At 41.2% G+C, this 16,988-nt stretch overlaps 1 protein-coding gene across 1 annotated transcript in view; it reads right to left on the bottom strand.

Annotated features, from left to right (window-relative positions):
* PI4KA (phosphatidylinositol 4-kinase alpha) overlaps positions 1-16,988 on the bottom strand; it is a gene marked incomplete at its 5' end in the record, with an annotated part of 118,694 nt that overhangs the window by 84,979 nt on the left and 16,727 nt on the right. Inside the window, 4 exons of the mRNA XM_080918640.1 lie at positions 1,939-2,005; positions 4,856-5,115; positions 6,240-6,312; positions 16,270-16,358. Coding sequence (XP_080774766.1) covers positions 1,939-2,005; positions 4,856-5,115; positions 6,240-6,312; positions 16,270-16,358 — 489 coding nt within the window. The remainder of the gene's footprint in view (positions 1-1,938; positions 2,006-4,855; positions 5,116-6,239; positions 6,313-16,269; positions 16,359-16,988) is intronic.

Below are 16,988 nucleotides of genomic sequence, written 5' to 3' on the forward strand. Positions count from 1 at the left end.
TCCTGACCGTCATGAACTCAATCTCTGAAACTGTAAACAAGCCCACAATTAAATCCCTTCTTTTTTTCCCTTCCCTACTTTCTTCCCTTTCTTTAAAATTTTTTTAGATTTATTTTATGTGTATGAATGTTTGTTTCATGTGTTTTGCAAACATGCACACATGTGCACCACACATGTGCCTCCTGAATCCCCTGAAACCAAGATTGCAAATGGCTGTGAGCTACAATGTGTGTTCTGGAAATTGAAACAAGAACAACCAATAGCAACCTTTGAACCCCTCTCTAGCTCCTGAACACTTTCTTTTATAAGTTGCCTGGTCAGTGTATCTCTTCACGGCAATAAAGTGACTAAGGCAGACTTAGAGCACTGCTGTGGCTAAGGAGGGTTACCAACCAGCAACAGAAGGGGAATTTGAAATTTGACCCTGGGATTGAGATGCTAACAAGAGTAACAAAGTACCAAAGAGTGACAAAGGAGGAAACAAGGGGAGAACAGAGGTTTAAAGGAGCAAGAGGGACAGTAGAGATTGTGACCTGGCAGCAGATACGTCTCAGGCAGACAGCATGACAAGAAAGAAAAGAGCTTTGTGAATGAGCTGGTGTACAGTGGTCACAGCTGGAGACAAAAGCTAAAACAGCAGGAACCAGGGACCTAAGGATTGGGGCTTATATATTTATGGAGGTGGGTGTGGTGATACATGCTAGTAATCCTAGAATTTGGGAGGTAAAAGTAGGAATATAGCTACAAGTTCAAGACCACCCTGCTCTACCCAGCAAGATCCTGTCTTAGGTTAAAAAATAATTGGAGAAGAAAAAAATTAAAAAATTGGAATTAACATTGAGAGCACTGCAAACTGTGCTTTTAAAGAATAACTATGTTGCTTTTTTGAGAGAAGGTCCAGTTTGTAGTGTAGGCTAGACCTGAATGAGAGCTGGTCTGCCTCCGCTTCCCCAGGGCTGGGATTATAGATGCATACCACCACACCAAGCAAAACAATTATTTACAGAATGTGGGGATAGAGCTCACATATTGTACTTGCTTAGTACTTACAGGCACTGGCTCAACCCCAGTACCTCAAAATAAATTAAAAATGTATCTAGTGCTGTAGAAGAATGCCAGAAATGGGAGGGTCTTTACAAAACTTCAACGGGAAATGGGGTATGTGAGCAAACACTCTGGAAGAGCGTATACTACTGCATCCCTTACAGTGAGGCACACTTCTGTTGCTATGTTATCAACACTCTGCTCCTGAGCTTGTCAGCACAGAGAAGGTGGCAGATCTGCTGAGGGAAACACAGGCTCGGACAGACAGCATTATTCAGGTATCTTCCCATTCAGCCACCTAACAGATATGTTTGAAGGACAACAGTCACCAAGAGGAGCTCCTCTTGCCAAATCAGGAATGTTTATGGGCAGGCAAGTGAGAAACAGCCTCTGGGTCTGGAAGATAGAGTTTTGGGGGTTAAGTGAGACTTTGAGCTGGATAAATTTAGCCATTGGTTCTTAAACACACATAAACTGTGTTCATAATAGTAAATAACTATACTCTTCCTTTTCAAAATCTCCTTCTCTTAGACTAGCCTTGCAATATGATCTTTATTTACATCACTTTTGGCAAGATGGCTTAGTGGGTAAAAATTCAAGCCTAACAGTTGAAGTGTGATCCCTGGATTCCATGATCCAGAAAGAGAACCAATTCCCCAAATCTGATCTTTCATCTCCATATTTGTGCTATGGCGCAAGTGCTATGGCGCATGCGTGTGTGTGTGTGTGTGTGTGTGTGTGTGTGTGTGTGTGTGTGTGTAAACAGGAGTAAAAGCTCACCACTCTGAATGCATGATAACAGAGGGTCAGTCCCAGTATCCTTAACATCACAAGAAATCACTGAGAACCTGTTGTCTGATACTAGATCAATACTGGTTCTCAGGTGAAACCTACCTTCAAAATAGTGAAAAGCAGATCCTCCAGGGGAGCTGGGAGGGGGTATACCACGCTCTGGGCTAACCTGAAAAATCACAAGGTACAGATCAAAAAAGGCTCCTGGGAACCCAATTACTTATTTCAGTACAGGTCTGTCGTCTACCAACCTAATGTGCACACTTGAAGTCAGTGTCAAAGCCTTATTCCTCTCTGAAGTCTACTGCTGTTATAGCATTTTTTGCTGTGTATTCTCTCATTAGACTAACTATACATTTTGTATTTGTTTGCTGAACTGAATCTTCTTCCCAGCTTTTCTGAGGGACAAAGCCTTACTACCTAGCAATGGCCAGACTGGAATTTGCTATGCAAGCTGGATAAACATGCAACAGAGAACATGATGTGGTGGCACGTCCTCTGTTTCCTGAGTGTGGGGATTATAGAAGTGCAGCTTCACACCCATCTAGAGCTGAATTTTTCTTAAACTTTGTGTTATCCTTTTTCCACATGTGTGCATATGAGGTTTCTAAGGAAAATGGTGCTAGCTACAGAACCCCAGAGTCTTACAGATATGAAGCTACAACTCACTCAAAGTGATAGATTACTTTATGTATGTATGTATGTATGTATGTATGTATGTATGTATGTATGCACGTACGTTTCATGTGTACTGGTGCTTTGCTTGAACATGTATCTGTGTGAGGGGGTCAAATCTCCTGAAACTGGAGTTCTAGACAGCTGTGAGCTGCCATATGGCGCTGCAAGTTGAACGTGGATCCTCTGGAAGGGCAGCCAGTACTCTTAACCACGTCTTTAAAAATGAAACAGCATCTTGCCATCTAGCTTCAAACATGATTCTCTTGTTGCAGCTGGTTTAATACTGGGAATGCAGGCATGTTTGCTAGCCCAGTTCATTTATACACTTCTTCATTTATTTCCCAAAGATAACAATTTTTAAAACTTTACTCATTATTTCTATGTGTAGATGTATTCCTGTCTGAGTTTAGTTGCACCATGTGTAGAGAGGAGCTCTTGGAAGCCATGAGAGACAATGGATTCCCTGGAATTGGAGTGAATCACCTGACACAGGTGCTAGCAACTGAACCCAGGTCATATGCAAGAAACGTAAGCACACTTAACCTTTGAGCCCCAATTATATATTTTGCTGGTACATATGTATATATATGTATGTGGATGTTTCGTGTAAGTACATTTGTGTGTGTGGGTGTGTGTGGAGGTTAGAGGACAACCTCAGGTATTATTACTAATGAAGCCAGACTGGTCAGTCAGCCAGCACAGGCTCCCCTGTGCTAGGATTACAAGTGTACAGCACAAACACTCAGTATTGAGTTCTAGGGACTGGACTCATGTTCTCCTGCTTACAAAGCAAGAACTTACATGCCAGCCATCATCCCAGCTCCCAATTGCATACTATTTTTTTTGTTAAAACTTTTATTTTTATTCAAGTTCTTCGTATGTATGGCTATTTTATCTGCATGTATGTCTGTCAGTGTGTCACACGTGACTAGTGTCCCAGGAAGCCAAAGGAACCCCTGGAACTGGAGTTAAAGATGGCTACGAGCTGTCCTGGGAGCCTCTGAATCACATGCTTACTGGAGCCAACTATCTCAGAATGAAGTCTGGGGGACGGTGATGCAGCCAGTTCCTTATTTAGGAAGTCCTGGGTCAGTCCTCTGGTGCCTGGTCTTGGTTGTCAACTGGACTATCTGGAATCAACTACAATCCAAGATGCTGGGTCCATCTTTAATACTTTTGAGGTGGAAGGATACGTGTTGAATCTGGGCTACACCTTCTGGTGGCAGCACATATAAAGGCCATGGGAGAAGAAACTTGCTCTTTGCATGTCTTGCTTTGCTGGTGAGTTCATTCCTTCACTGGCGTCAGAGGCTACTTAAGAATTCTGAAGCCACAGATACACAAAAGCCAAACTGCAACATCCATTCTCATACACTGAAAAATACTGGATTCTTGGACCTTCTGTTTGTGAACAGCCACTTTTGGCCTCCCTTGAAAGCCACTCTACATGGGCACACAGTCACTCTGTCAGTCTGCTCCTCCGGGAGCCCTGACTGACACACATCCGGTTACTGATGAGGTGCACATGTGTAATCCTAGCACCAGAGTGATGGCAGCAGGAGGTTCATGTTCAAGTTCATTGTCACACCGACTCTGAGGCCAGCCTGGGCTACATGTCTCAAAAAACAAAAAACAAAGAACCCCCCCCCCCACACACACACACACACAAAGGAAATAAAAAACAAACCACTAGGAGCAGTCTGGAAACCAAACATTCTACAACTATGAAATCACTGACAAATCTTAAAAAGAGGCCTGGCATGGCAGCATTCTCCCATGCTCAGGACTTAGGAGGCAGAGGCAGAATGTGTGCTTGAGGCCAGCATGTATGTAGCAAAAATCCTCTAAAAAAAAACTCGTTTCACACATGTAAAACCCTAGGAAGTTGATCTCTGGTACTATGATAAACAAAGAATTTTAAAAAGCCAAGTGTGCTGGTGCACACTCGGAATCCAAGTACTGAGGAAGGTGAGGCAGGACGGTCTATGCAGGTCTGAGGCCACCCTAGCCTGTAGAGTGAGCCTCTATTCCAATTAAAAAAATAAACAAGCCAAAAAGGCTTAAATGGGATCAGTCTTAAGCAAGTGTGGCGGCTCACATCTGCAGTCTCAGCACTCAGAGGTGAGGAAAGGGGACCATAGCTCTAGGCCACCCGGTTTATATGTGAGTTCTACTCTCGGCTACAGTGTGAGACCCCTTCTCAAACACAGAACAAAAGGAGCAAATCTTTTTATTATAACAAGAAAATCCTAATGAGAACTTCAAACTACACACGCTTATTTTCTTTGCATGGATGCTTACTGAAGTTCTCCCTGAGTCCACCCCTGGGAATCCACCTCACCTGAGAGATGCTGGACACACTGCTGGTTTTCCTTTTCAGTGTGCCCTCCTGGCACACAGTCAGCAGGTTGCTGGGCAGGATGGAGCGGAAGTCATTAAAGGAACGCCTTCGGACTCCTTCTAGCTCCTCTGGGATTCTCAGGGAATGAGGAGGGACTTTGGGAAAAAGCTTTGAGAGGAGAGATTCTTCTGAATTGCTGTATCGTCCAAAAGATCTTGAGATTCCTATCAGGCAGGGGATTGCATACTTGCAAAGGTATTCTAGAAGACCAAGAAGAGATATAAGGTGGGAGTGACTGATGACAGCCATACTGCACCAAATTGTACTGGCTAACATTTTACAACCCATTTGTACTGACTGTGAAGGCTGAGAAGAAGCCACAGTTATCAAGGGATAACTAACGACACTTTTAATATGGCATTACTGGTGTCTGCTCACAGCAGTAAAACCCTAAGACACTGCTAATGTCATATTAAAAATGTCATTAGCTATTTATCCCCTGATAATATGGCATTACCAGTGTCTTAGGGTTTTACTACTCTGAGCAGACACCATGACCAACTCTTATGAGGACATTTAATTGGGCCTGGCTTACAGGTTCTGAGGTTCTATTATAATCAAGACAGAAAGCATGACAGCATCCAGGCAGGCATGGTGTAGAAGGTGGTGAGGGTTCAACATCTTGTACCAAAGGCAAACAGGAGAAGACTGATAGCAAGGTAGCAAGGATGAGGGTCTTAAAGTCTACCTCCCACAGTGATACACCTACTGCAACAAGGCCACACCTACTCTAACAAAGCCACACACCCCTATAGTGCCCCTAGCTAGGCCAAGTATATTCAAACTACCACAACCAATGAAGTCAGACTGTGTCTTTATCACATTTGCTTTCCTTGGGAAGTATTGATCTACTCATGGAACATCCCAAACAGTACGATAGTTGGGTTTAGGTACTGTGACTGCCACAGATTACATTCATTGCCCTATTTACACTATAGGAAAGTGGCCCACAAAAGTCAGCTAAACTATCCTCATAGACCTGACAACACTGAGGCTCACTGGTTGAAAATGGTGGCGTTTGTAAGAGAAACTGTGCTCATAACCCCATGTGGTCGCTCAGTAACCAGCATACAACAAACAGCCCAACAGAAAAGTTTTTACCCTTCAGGTATATAGAAAGCAGAAAAAAAATAAAACAGAGAAACAGAAAACAGTAAAGACAAGGGAAAGGAGAAACAAACAATGACCCAACCTGATGAACTGCATTGGATTCCTGGATCCCATGGTAGAAGAAGAACTGACTCCCAGAGTTAGCTATCCTTTCACCACTACACACAAATAATGATAACTAAAATAAAATAGTATTGAAGATTTATAATCATACCTTTCTCTTGAATCTCCAAGGCCTGGCACATTCCCAAAAGGACATGTAAAACCTGCAGAAGTGCCTCTAAAATCTGTAACAATCAAGGACACAAAACAAACCTGTTACCAAAACTGGGTGTTACCAAGTTCAGCCAAAATGTGAAGGAGTTTTCGACATTACCTTGACTGAACTTGTCCATGCCCCCACAATAGCTGTTCTATTGCTAAATCAGGAACAAAAACCTCCTCCTGACTCTGATGTGCTATCTTCTGGGGCTCCTATCTGCTTGTTTAGCCCTTTTTCCTTCATTTTCTCTAACAGGTGACAGATAATTTTCAGTTTTACTCTGCAGGATAATAATCTTCATGATGCTAGGTTGTCTACTTACCACTGTACAAGGGAATACTTTTCTACATCTTACTTGGAAGTGTAGGACTCAGAACACACATACGAATATTCCAAGGATGCAGGAACTTACTCCACATTCATCAGTTTCTAGACTTCTCTGTATGAGCCATTATTTATTTATTTTTATAAACACTTTGGATTCTTGGCTACATAAAACATTTAAAATCTCTTTACACGTGTTGCTCTTTTTTCCCCTCTCTCTCTAAATGTTGTTCTTAAGGCATGAAACTTGTACTTAAGCAGTTGGAATTTTTAAGTTTTTGTTTGGACTGGACTAGGATGCAAAACCCAGGCAGGGAGATAAGAAACAGATGTGATGAGACACTCAGAGAATACAGGAAGTCCACTGTGTGAACTATTTTACAAACTTAAGTACGTCTGATTATCCCGAATCAAAACTGTGAGAGGCAATGAACTTGATGACTCTGTATATAAAACTTTGACAGTTTGTGGAAAAATAAGGTCAATGATGATGCTGGTGCATAAACATTCTAAAGGTTTGTAAGTGTGCCCTGGAATCTTCTCTTAAGTAGCCACAAAGTTCAAGAAGTTCTGTAAAAAACCAAACTAAAGCCGTCATTGTAAGATTGGCATAATTGTTGATTCTTTGTATAGTTCTCTCTTTGTTTCTACCTAGTTGACTTCAGCACTGAGTTTATTATTTCCTGCTGTCTACTCCTCTTGACTGTATTTGCTTCTTTTTGTTCTAGAGCTTTCAGATAAGCTATTAAGCTGCTAATGTAAGATCTCTCCAATTTCTTTAATTAAAGTTTCAGCCTGGAAGATTAAAGTAAAGGCATTAACTGGTAAAGCATGGAATGTTATAACTTAGGGGTGGAGATGTGTGGGACGACCTTACTGAAGCTTAGAACATTGAAACCCTCAAATTCTCAAGGGTTTATCTCACCTGAGGTAGTTTCTTCTCCTTCAAAAGAAGATGTTCTCCCACCCCATCTCCTGAACTATTGCCTTTTCTGACTTAAATGAGGAAATTAATCCTTCATTATCTGCTAAATCAGCTGTGAAAGAGATACCAGACAAGACAATGCTGATGTCTGTAACAGCCTACCTCTAGATCTATAACCTGACTAAAGGCTTAACGGGCTCCTAGAAGAGAGAAAGTGTAGTTGATGAGAAGGTACATGGGCTAAAATACTAAAGAGCTCAATGCACTTGCTGATTCATTCAAGCAGCAGTCTAGGGGAGGTTAAGTCTCAGGTAGTCCAGCAGGCAGTCCAAATATCTAGAAATGAGCATAGCTGAACTATAGGAGAGTTTCTGAATGTTATATAAAAGCCAGCATTCTTTAGAAATGAATGAAACTGGTTTCCATCTGCCAAAAGAAGTCATTTTCTTTACTTGTGGCAGAGGGACCTATGGTTACCTGTGAAGCTGATCAGCAATTCAAAGCAATTCAAATCCATGCTGGCCTCCAGGCTCCCTCAGTGTCACAAGAACCTGTTGTTCATTTCAAAGTCCATGAAGCATCCTTCTCCTCTCCTCTTGTAGCCTAAGTCCCTATAACTCAAGAGACCCTCTCCCACCCACACCAGGCACTCATCCTCTAAGAGCCTGCTATTCTCATGATGCTTTCTCCATGCTTTCACAGACAGCCCTGGATGAATACATTGCTCTCTCTCTCTCTCAGTGTCTCTCTCTCTCTCTGTCTCTCTCTGTCTCTGTCTGTCTCTCTGTCTCTGTCTCTCTCTCTCTCTCCTCTCCCCTCTCTAATAAAGAATGTGTGTGGCAGTGGAATCTCAGGGTGTGGGATAATGGGGGAAGGAACATAAAACTGGATCAGACTGAGTTTATTAATTTGGGCTCTCTGAGTAGAGTCTAGATTTAATATGGAGGTTTTACAGCTTAAAAAAACATAATCAAAAGTTTGTTAAATAGTTGGCTGAAGCATTTGTCAGGATGGCCTACTGAAAAGAACTGGAGGTGCCTGATATCTCTTGGCTTAATTATTTTAATGCAATCATTGTTTTTATTGGATATTTTCTTTACTTACATTTCAAATGTTATCCCCTTTCTGAGATTCCCCTCTAGAATTCCCCTCTCCCATCCCACCTCCCCCCCTACCTCTATGAAAGTGTTCATTCAATCAACCACTCCTTCCCACCTCCCTGCCCTGGCATTCTCCTATACTGGGGTATTGAGCCTTCACAGGGCCAAGGGCATCTCCTCTCCTTGATGCCTGATAAGGCCATTCTCTGCTACATATGGGTCTAGAGCCACGGGTCTCTCCATGTGTACTCTTTGGTTGATGGTTTAGTCTCTGGGAGCTCCGGTGGTTCGTTGGTTATTGTTGTTCTTTCTGTGGGGTTGAAACCCCCTCCAGCTCCTTTAGTACTTTTTCTAATTCCTCCCTTTGGGACCCCATTCTCAGTCCATTGGTTGGTTGAGAGCATCCGACTCTGAATTTCTCAGGCTCAGTCATATCAGGCACCAGACAGCATGCACTTTTTGGCATCCACAATGTTGTCTGGGTTTAGAAGCATTATATGGGATGGATCCCCAGGTGGGGCAGTCTCAGGATGGCCTTTCCTTCAGTCTCTGCTCCACACTTTGTCTCTGTATTTCCTCCTGTGAATATTTTGTTTCCCCTTCTAAGAAGGACTGAAGCATCCACACTTTGGTCTTCCTTCTTGAGCTTCATGTGGTCTATGGATTATATCTTGGACATTCCTAGCTTTTGGGCTAATACCCACTTATCAGTGAGTGTATACCATGTATATGTTTTTTTAAGATTTATTTATTTATGTATTCATTTATTATATATAAGTACACTGTAGCTGTCTTCAGACACACCAGAAGAGGACATCAGATTCTATTACAGATGGTTGTGAGCCACCATGTGGTTGCTGGGAATTGAACTCAGGACCTGTGGAAGAGCAGTCAATGTTTTTAACCACTGAGCCATCTCTCCAGCCCCCATGTGTGTTCTTTAGTGATTGGGTTACCTTATTCAGGATGACATTTTCTAGTTCCATCCATTTGCCTAAGAATTTCATGAAGTCATTGTTTTTAATAGAGGAGTAGTAGTCCACTGTGTAAATGTACCACATTTTCTGTATCCATTCCCCTGGTGAAGGACATCTGGGTTCTTTCCAGCTTCTGGCTATTATAAATAAGGCTGCTATGAACATAATGGAGTATGTGTCCTTGTTATATGTTGGAACATCTTTTGGGTATATGCCCAAGAGTAGTATAGTTGGGTCCTCAGGTAGTACTATATCAAATTTTCTGAGGAACTGCCAGACTGACTTCCAGAGTGGTTGTACCAGCTTGATATCCCAACAAAAATGAAGGAGTGTTCCTCTTTCTCCACATGCACGCCAACATCTGCTGTCATCTGAGTTTTTTATCTTAGCAATTCTGACTGGTGTGAGTTGTAATCTCAGAGTTGTTTTGATTTGCATTTCCCTGATGACTACCGATGTCAAACAATTCTTTAGGTGCTTCTCAGCTATTCCATATTCCTCAGTCGAGACTTCTTTGTTTAGCTCAGTCCTTAATTTTTTAGTAAGGTTATTTGATTCTCTAGCGTCTAACTTCTTGAGTTCTTTGTATATATCGGATATAAGCCCTCTATCGGATATAGGATTGGTAAAGATCTTTTACCAAACTGTTGGTTGTCTTTTTGTCCTATTGACAATGTCCTTTGCCTTAAAGAAGCTCTGCAATTTCATGAGGTTCTATTTGTCAACTCTTGATCTTAAAGCATAAGCTATTGGTGTTCTGTTCAGGAAATTTCCCCCTGTGCCTGTGTATTTGAGGCTCTTCCCTACTTTTTGTTCTATTAGTTTCAGTGTATCGGGTTTTATGTGGAGATCCTTGATCCACTTGGACTTGAGCTTTGTCAATTTGATAAGAAAGGATCCATTTGCACTCTTCTGCATGCTGACCTCCAGTTGAACCAGCACCATTTGTTGAAGATGCTGACTTTTTATCCACTGCCTGTCTCTGTACCAATACCATACAGATTTTATCATTATTACTCTATAATACAGCTTAGGTTGGGAATGGTGATTCTCCCAGCACTTATTTTATTGTTGAGAATAGTTTTTGTTACCCTGGGTTTTTTTGTTATTTCAAATGAATTTTCAAATTGCTCTTTCCAACTCTATGAAGACTTGAGTTGGGATTTTGATGGAGATTGCATTGAATCTGTAGACTGCTTTTGGCAAGATGACCATTTTTACTATATTAATCCTGCTAATCCATTAGCATGGGAGATCTTTCCATCTTCTGAGATTTTCTTTAATTTCTTCTTCAGAAACTTGAAATTCTTGTTATACAGATCTTTTACTTGCTTGGTTAGAGTCACGCCAAGGTATCTTATATTATTTGTGACTATTGTGAAGGGTGTCGTTTCTCTAATTTCTTTCTCAGCCTGTTTGTCCTTTGAGTAGAGGAAGGCTACTGATTTGTTTGAGTTAATTTTATATCCAGCCACTTTGCTGAAGTTGTTTATCAGGTTTAAAAGTTCTCTGGTGAAATTTTTGGGTTCACTTAAGTAGACTATCATATAATCTGCAAATAGTGATATTTTGACTTCTTCCTTTCCAATTCTTATCCCTTTTGTTGAGATTCTGTAAACTCTACCCCACAGTTACCTGGCAACAGCCAGGTATGCTCTGCCCCACACTAACCTGGCACTATAAAAGAGCTGCTTGCCCCTTCTTCTCTCTCCTGCTCTCTCTTGTTCTTCTCTCTTGCTCTCTTACCCCTTTGTCCATCCTCTGCCTATTCCCTCCCACCCTCTCTCTCCACATGCTCATGGCCTGCCTCTACTTCTCTACTCCTCTTCTCCTCCTCTCTCTTTCTGCCCCTACTACCCTCTTAACTCCCCTCCCCATGCCCTGAATAAACTCTATTCTGTACTATACCGTCCATGTGGCTAATCCCTCAGGGGGAAGAGATTCCCAACATGGGTCCACTACCCCCACGCCTCACCACACCTCCATAGACCATACACCCCCCATTCTCTCTATCTTTTTCTTAACATTGTTGCCGAAACCTGGGATATATCTTTTATCTTTTTTATAAACACATAACCTTTGGCCTCTTTTTGTTGTCTAATTGCTCTGGTTAGGACTTTGAGTACCATATTGAATAGGTAGGGAAAGAGTAGGCAGCCTTGTCTAGTCCCTGATTTTAGTGGGATTGCTTAGAGTGTCTCTCCATTTAGTTTGACGTTGGCTACTGGCTTGCCGTATAGTGCTTTTACTATGTTTAGGTATGGACCTTGAATTCCTGATCTTTCCAAGACTTTTAACATGAAGGGGTGTTGAATTTTGTCAAATGCTTTCTCAGCATCTAGTGAGATGACCATGTGTTTTTTTTTCTTTGAGTTTGTTTATATTGTGGATTACACTGATGGATTTCTGTATACTGAACCATCCCTGCATCCCTGGGATAAAGCCTACTTGATCATGATGGATAATTGTTTTGATGTGTTCTCGGATTCAGTTTTATTGAGAATTTTAATGAGTATTTCTGCATCGATGTTCATCAAAGAGAATGGTCTGAAGTTTTCTTTCTTTGTGGGGTCTTTGTGTGGTTTAGGTATAAGAGTAATTGTGGGTTCATAGAACAAAATTGTTAGTGTTCCTTCTGTTTCCATTTTGTGGAACAGTTTGAAGGGTATTGGTCTTAGGTCTTCTTTAAAGGTTTGATAGAATTCAAAACCTGGTCCTAGGTTTTTGTTTGGGGGGGGTTGGGAGACTTTTAATGACTGCTTCTATTTCTTTAGGGGTTATGTGACAATTTAGATGGTTTATCTGATCCTGATTTAACTTTGGTACCTGGTATCTGTCTAGAAGATTGTCCATTTCCTCCATATTTTTTTTTTTTTTTTGAGTATAGGCTTTTGTAGTAGAATCTGATAGTTTTTTGAATTTTCTGTTTCTGTTATGTCTCCCTTTTCATTTCTGATTTTGTTAATTTGGATTCTGTCCCTGTGCCCTCTGGTTAGTCTGCTAGGGGTTTATCGATCTTAATGATTTTTTTTCAAAGAATCAGCTCCTGGTTTTATTGATTCTTTGTATAGTTCTTTTTGTTCCTACTTGGTTGAATTCAGCCCTGATTTTATTTCCTTGATTCTTTTGTTCTAGAACTTTCAGGTGTGTTGTCAAGCTCTTACTGTATGCTCTCTCCAGTTTCTTTTTAGAGGCACTTAGAGCTATGAGTTTTCCTCTTAGCACTGCTTTCATTGTGTCCCATAAGTTTGGGTATGTTGTGCCTTCATTTTCATTAAATTCTAAAGAATCTTTAATTTCTTTCTTTATTTCTTCCTCAACCAAGTTATCATTGAGTAGAATATTGTTCACCTTCCATGTGTATGTGGCCTTCCTATTGTTTTGTTGTTATTAAAGAAAAGCCTTAGTCTATGGTAATCTGATAGGATGCATGGGAGTATTTCAATCTTCTTGTATCTGGTGAGGCCTGTTTTGTGACAGATTATATGGTCAGTTTTGGAGAAGGTACCATGAGGTGCTGTGAAGAAGGTATATTGTTTTGTTTTATGATGAAATGTCCTATAGATGTCTGTCAAATCCATTTGGTTCATAACTTGTATTAGTTTCACTGTGTCTCTGTTCGGGTTCTGTTTCCATGATCTGTCCATTGAAGAGAATGGGGTGCTGAAATCTCCCACCATTATTGTGTGCGGTTAAATATATACTTAGGAACTTTATGAACTTGGAGCACAGATACTCAGAACTGAGAGTTCATCTTGCTAGATTTTTTCCTTGCTTGGAAAATTGTTTTTCAGCCTTTAACTCTAAAATAGTGTCTGTCTTTGTCACTGAGGTGTGTTTTCTATATGCAGCAAAATGCTGGATCCTGTTTACATATTCAGTCTGTTAGTCTATATATATATTTTTAAATTGGGGAATTGAGTCCATTGATGTTAAGAGATATTAAGGAATAGTGATTGTTGTTTCCTGATATTCTTGTTGTTAGAGGTGGAATTATGTTTGTGTGACTATCTTCATTTGAGTTTCTTGCAAGATTACTTTCTTGCTTTTCCTAGGGTGTGGTTTCCCTTCTTGTGTTGGAGATTTCCATTTATTATCCTTTACAGGGCTGGGTTTGTGGAAAGATACTGTGTAAATTTATAGCTTAGTGTTAAAGGGAATTGAAGGCCCAGGGAAACTGCAATGCTACAGTGAGTTCACTGTGTAAATCCTAATCCTCCACAATAGAAAACCCCAGGAGACATGTCTTCACTAATTCTGTAAGATGCAAAAAAGTGAGAGGGCACTGAATCACTAAAGACAAGAAGATTGTACTTAGTATAACAGGCATGTAATGTCTCTTCACTATTGCAGGGAAGAGACACCATGACCACAGCAACTCTTATTAAATTACAGCTGGCTTACAGTTTCAGAGACTCGGTTCATTAATATCACAGCAGCAGCATTGCAGTCATGGTCCTGGAGAAGTAGCTGCGAGCTACATCTTGATCCATAGGCAGAGGGAGAGGGACTAGGCCAGGCTTTGTGAAACCTTAAATCTCACTCTTAGTGACATACTTCTTCCAACACAGCCACATTTCTTAATCCTTAAATAGTGCAACTCCTGGTGATTAAGCAATCAATATGAATCTACAGGACCATTCTAATTCAAACCACCAGAGACTCAACGAAGCAATGTCTATAAGACCTTGTAATGATCAGCATAGGCAAAGTGACAGAACTCCTATGGACCCTTGGTACTGGGTATTTCTATGATGAAATAGATAAGAAGCCTGCTGTATTTTTTTGTTTGTAATGTTTTTGAAGTAGGTTTTTTTTTTTTGGTGTGTAGCCCTGGCTGTCCTGGAACTCACTCTGTAGTCCAGGCTGGCCTCAAACTCTGATATCTACTTGTCTCTACCTCCCAAGTATTGGGATTAAAGGTGTGGGTCACCATTGTCTTGCTCCCATTTTGTTTTTTAAAGACAGTTTCTTGTGGACTCTTGCACTCACTGACTAAATAAGGCTGACATCTTGACTAAGCTGTCTCTAAACCCATTTTACTCCTTAAGATATTTATTTTTTTTTATTCCCTAGTGTGTATGTGCATGGGTATTTTTTATGTGTGCATATGATGGTGTGTGTGAGTGTAGACACGTGTTCCATGACACACAGGTGTAGGTCAGAGTACATCTTTCAGGAGTTGGTTTGCTTCTTCTACCATGGAACCCTATAATCAAACTCAGTTCATCAGTCATATATGGGAAGTGCTTTTATCTATTCAGACATTTCTCCACCCCTTTTGAGTTTTGTTTTGTTTTGTGTCAGGAGAATGTATGGATGCCCTTGGTCATTTTAGTGTGTGTGTGTGTGTGTGTGTGTGTGTGAAGGCCTAAAGTCAACTTTTTTTTAAAAATTGTTCTCAGTCTTATTTTTTGAAACAGTCTTTTACTGAACTTAGAACTCAGAATTCACCATGGACAGTTGGCAGGTGATCTCCAGGAAACCTCCTATATCTGCCTCCTCAGCGACAAGAATGCCCACACAGGAATACACATCATACCCATACACACAGAAGAAACAAAAAAATTATCTTTTATGAGTAGTTTCAATCAAGAACCTAGAGAAGAAAAGTGAGTACCTCTGCCTTTCTCTGTGTATCTCTGGGCACATGTGTGTGTACTTTCATGTGGAGGCCTGAGGCTGACACTAGGAATCATCCTCCACTGTTCCCTACTCCCCCCCTTTTTTTATTGTTTTTTTTTAAAGACTTATTTATTTATGATATATAAGTACAATGTAGCTGTTTTCAGACACACCAGAGGAGGGCATCAGATCTTATTACAGATGGTTTGGGAGCCACCATGTGGTTTGAACTCAGGACCTCTGGAAGAGCACTCAGTGCTCTTAACCACTGAGCCATCTCTCCACCCCCCCCCCCCCCGTTTTGCTTTTTTAAAGACAGACTTTTGTGTGGCCTTGGCTCTCCTGGAATGAGCTCTGTAGACCAGGCTGGGCTCACACATGGCATGCTGAATGAGGTAAGACTCAGAGATCCTGAAAAATACCCAAAAGTATTTCAGTTGAAAAGTACTGCTATTAATAGCATCAAGTAAAGGGGTCAGGGAGATGGCAGAGTGGATCAAAGTACATTCTGGGAAAGCAGTAAGATAGGAGCGAAAGTTGCCAGCACCTGTGTAAAATCTGGGAATACTGAGTGCACTGACTGCAACAGCAGCATTGGGGTGTGCAGGCAGGTGAGCTGCTGGCACTTGATGATGAGCTAGACTAGCTCAAATGGTGAGCTTCATGTTCAGTGAGAGACCCTGTTTCAGAAAGGTGGAGCTGAGAAGATTTGGCTCAGTGGTAAAGTGTTTGCTGAGGAAGTACAGGCCTTGGGTTAAGTCCCCAGCATCCAAATCAATAAATACATGAATACATAAATACATACATGCACACGTACATACATATAGAATTTTTATGCAAAAAAGTGAAAATCTCAAGAAGAAAATACCCAATGCCTTCTTCTGGCTTCTGCATGTATATACATATATGTAACAACACATATACATGCACATATAATATATAAAACTAACAATCCAATCACACTTCACAGCCCTTTTCATCACTCTGGAATTCTCTCAATTAACATCCACGAACAAATACCAGATGCTTACCTCATCCCTAAGTGAGGGGTCCCTGCAAGCCACATCAGACAGCAAGGTCACCAGGCAGAAGCTGAAACTCTCTGCAACTGGAAGGTTACCTGGAAGACATGAGAACAAACTAGGAACCTGATTCCACATGCTCCTGTTCTCACACAGTCTAAGGACCAGCTTACGTGAGCTAAGAAAGCACATGTAGTAGGTCAAGCTTGTAGTCCCAACACATAGGCCAAAGTTCAGAGTCATTCTCCCCACACAGGGAATTTGAGGGCTAGCTGGACCCTAGCCCCACAAAAAGAACACATAGCAAAACAATAGCTAAAAGAAGGCCAGAGTTGAGTTTGGTGAGATTTAGTTCTACCCATTTATTATAGACTTTTGCATTAATTTTCAGTTGTTTTAATGACACTTCCTGTGTATGTGTGCATGTCATATGACACATATGGGTGTAGAAGTCAGAAGACAACTTCTTCAGTCAGTACAGTCAGCTCTTTTCTTCATTCATGTAAGTCCCAGGGACTAAACTCATAGTTACTGAATATGGCCTCGAACTCTTGAGTTCTGTGGTATGTGTGTGAGGATGCAGATGCCAGAGCATTCCTTCGGAGGTTAGAAGACTCTCAGGTTTGAGAGTCTCGCCTTGTGTAAGATCATTTTCTTTTGTGTTGAGTAGCATTTTCCAGCTGAACTGACCTGTAGGCTTCCACAGGAGTCTCCTGTTTCCACCTCCT

The sequence above is a fragment of the Micromys minutus genome (assembly GCF_963924665.1).
Source record: "Micromys minutus genome assembly, chromosome: 7".
NCBI lineage: Eukaryota > Metazoa > Chordata > Mammalia > Rodentia > Muridae > Micromys > Micromys minutus.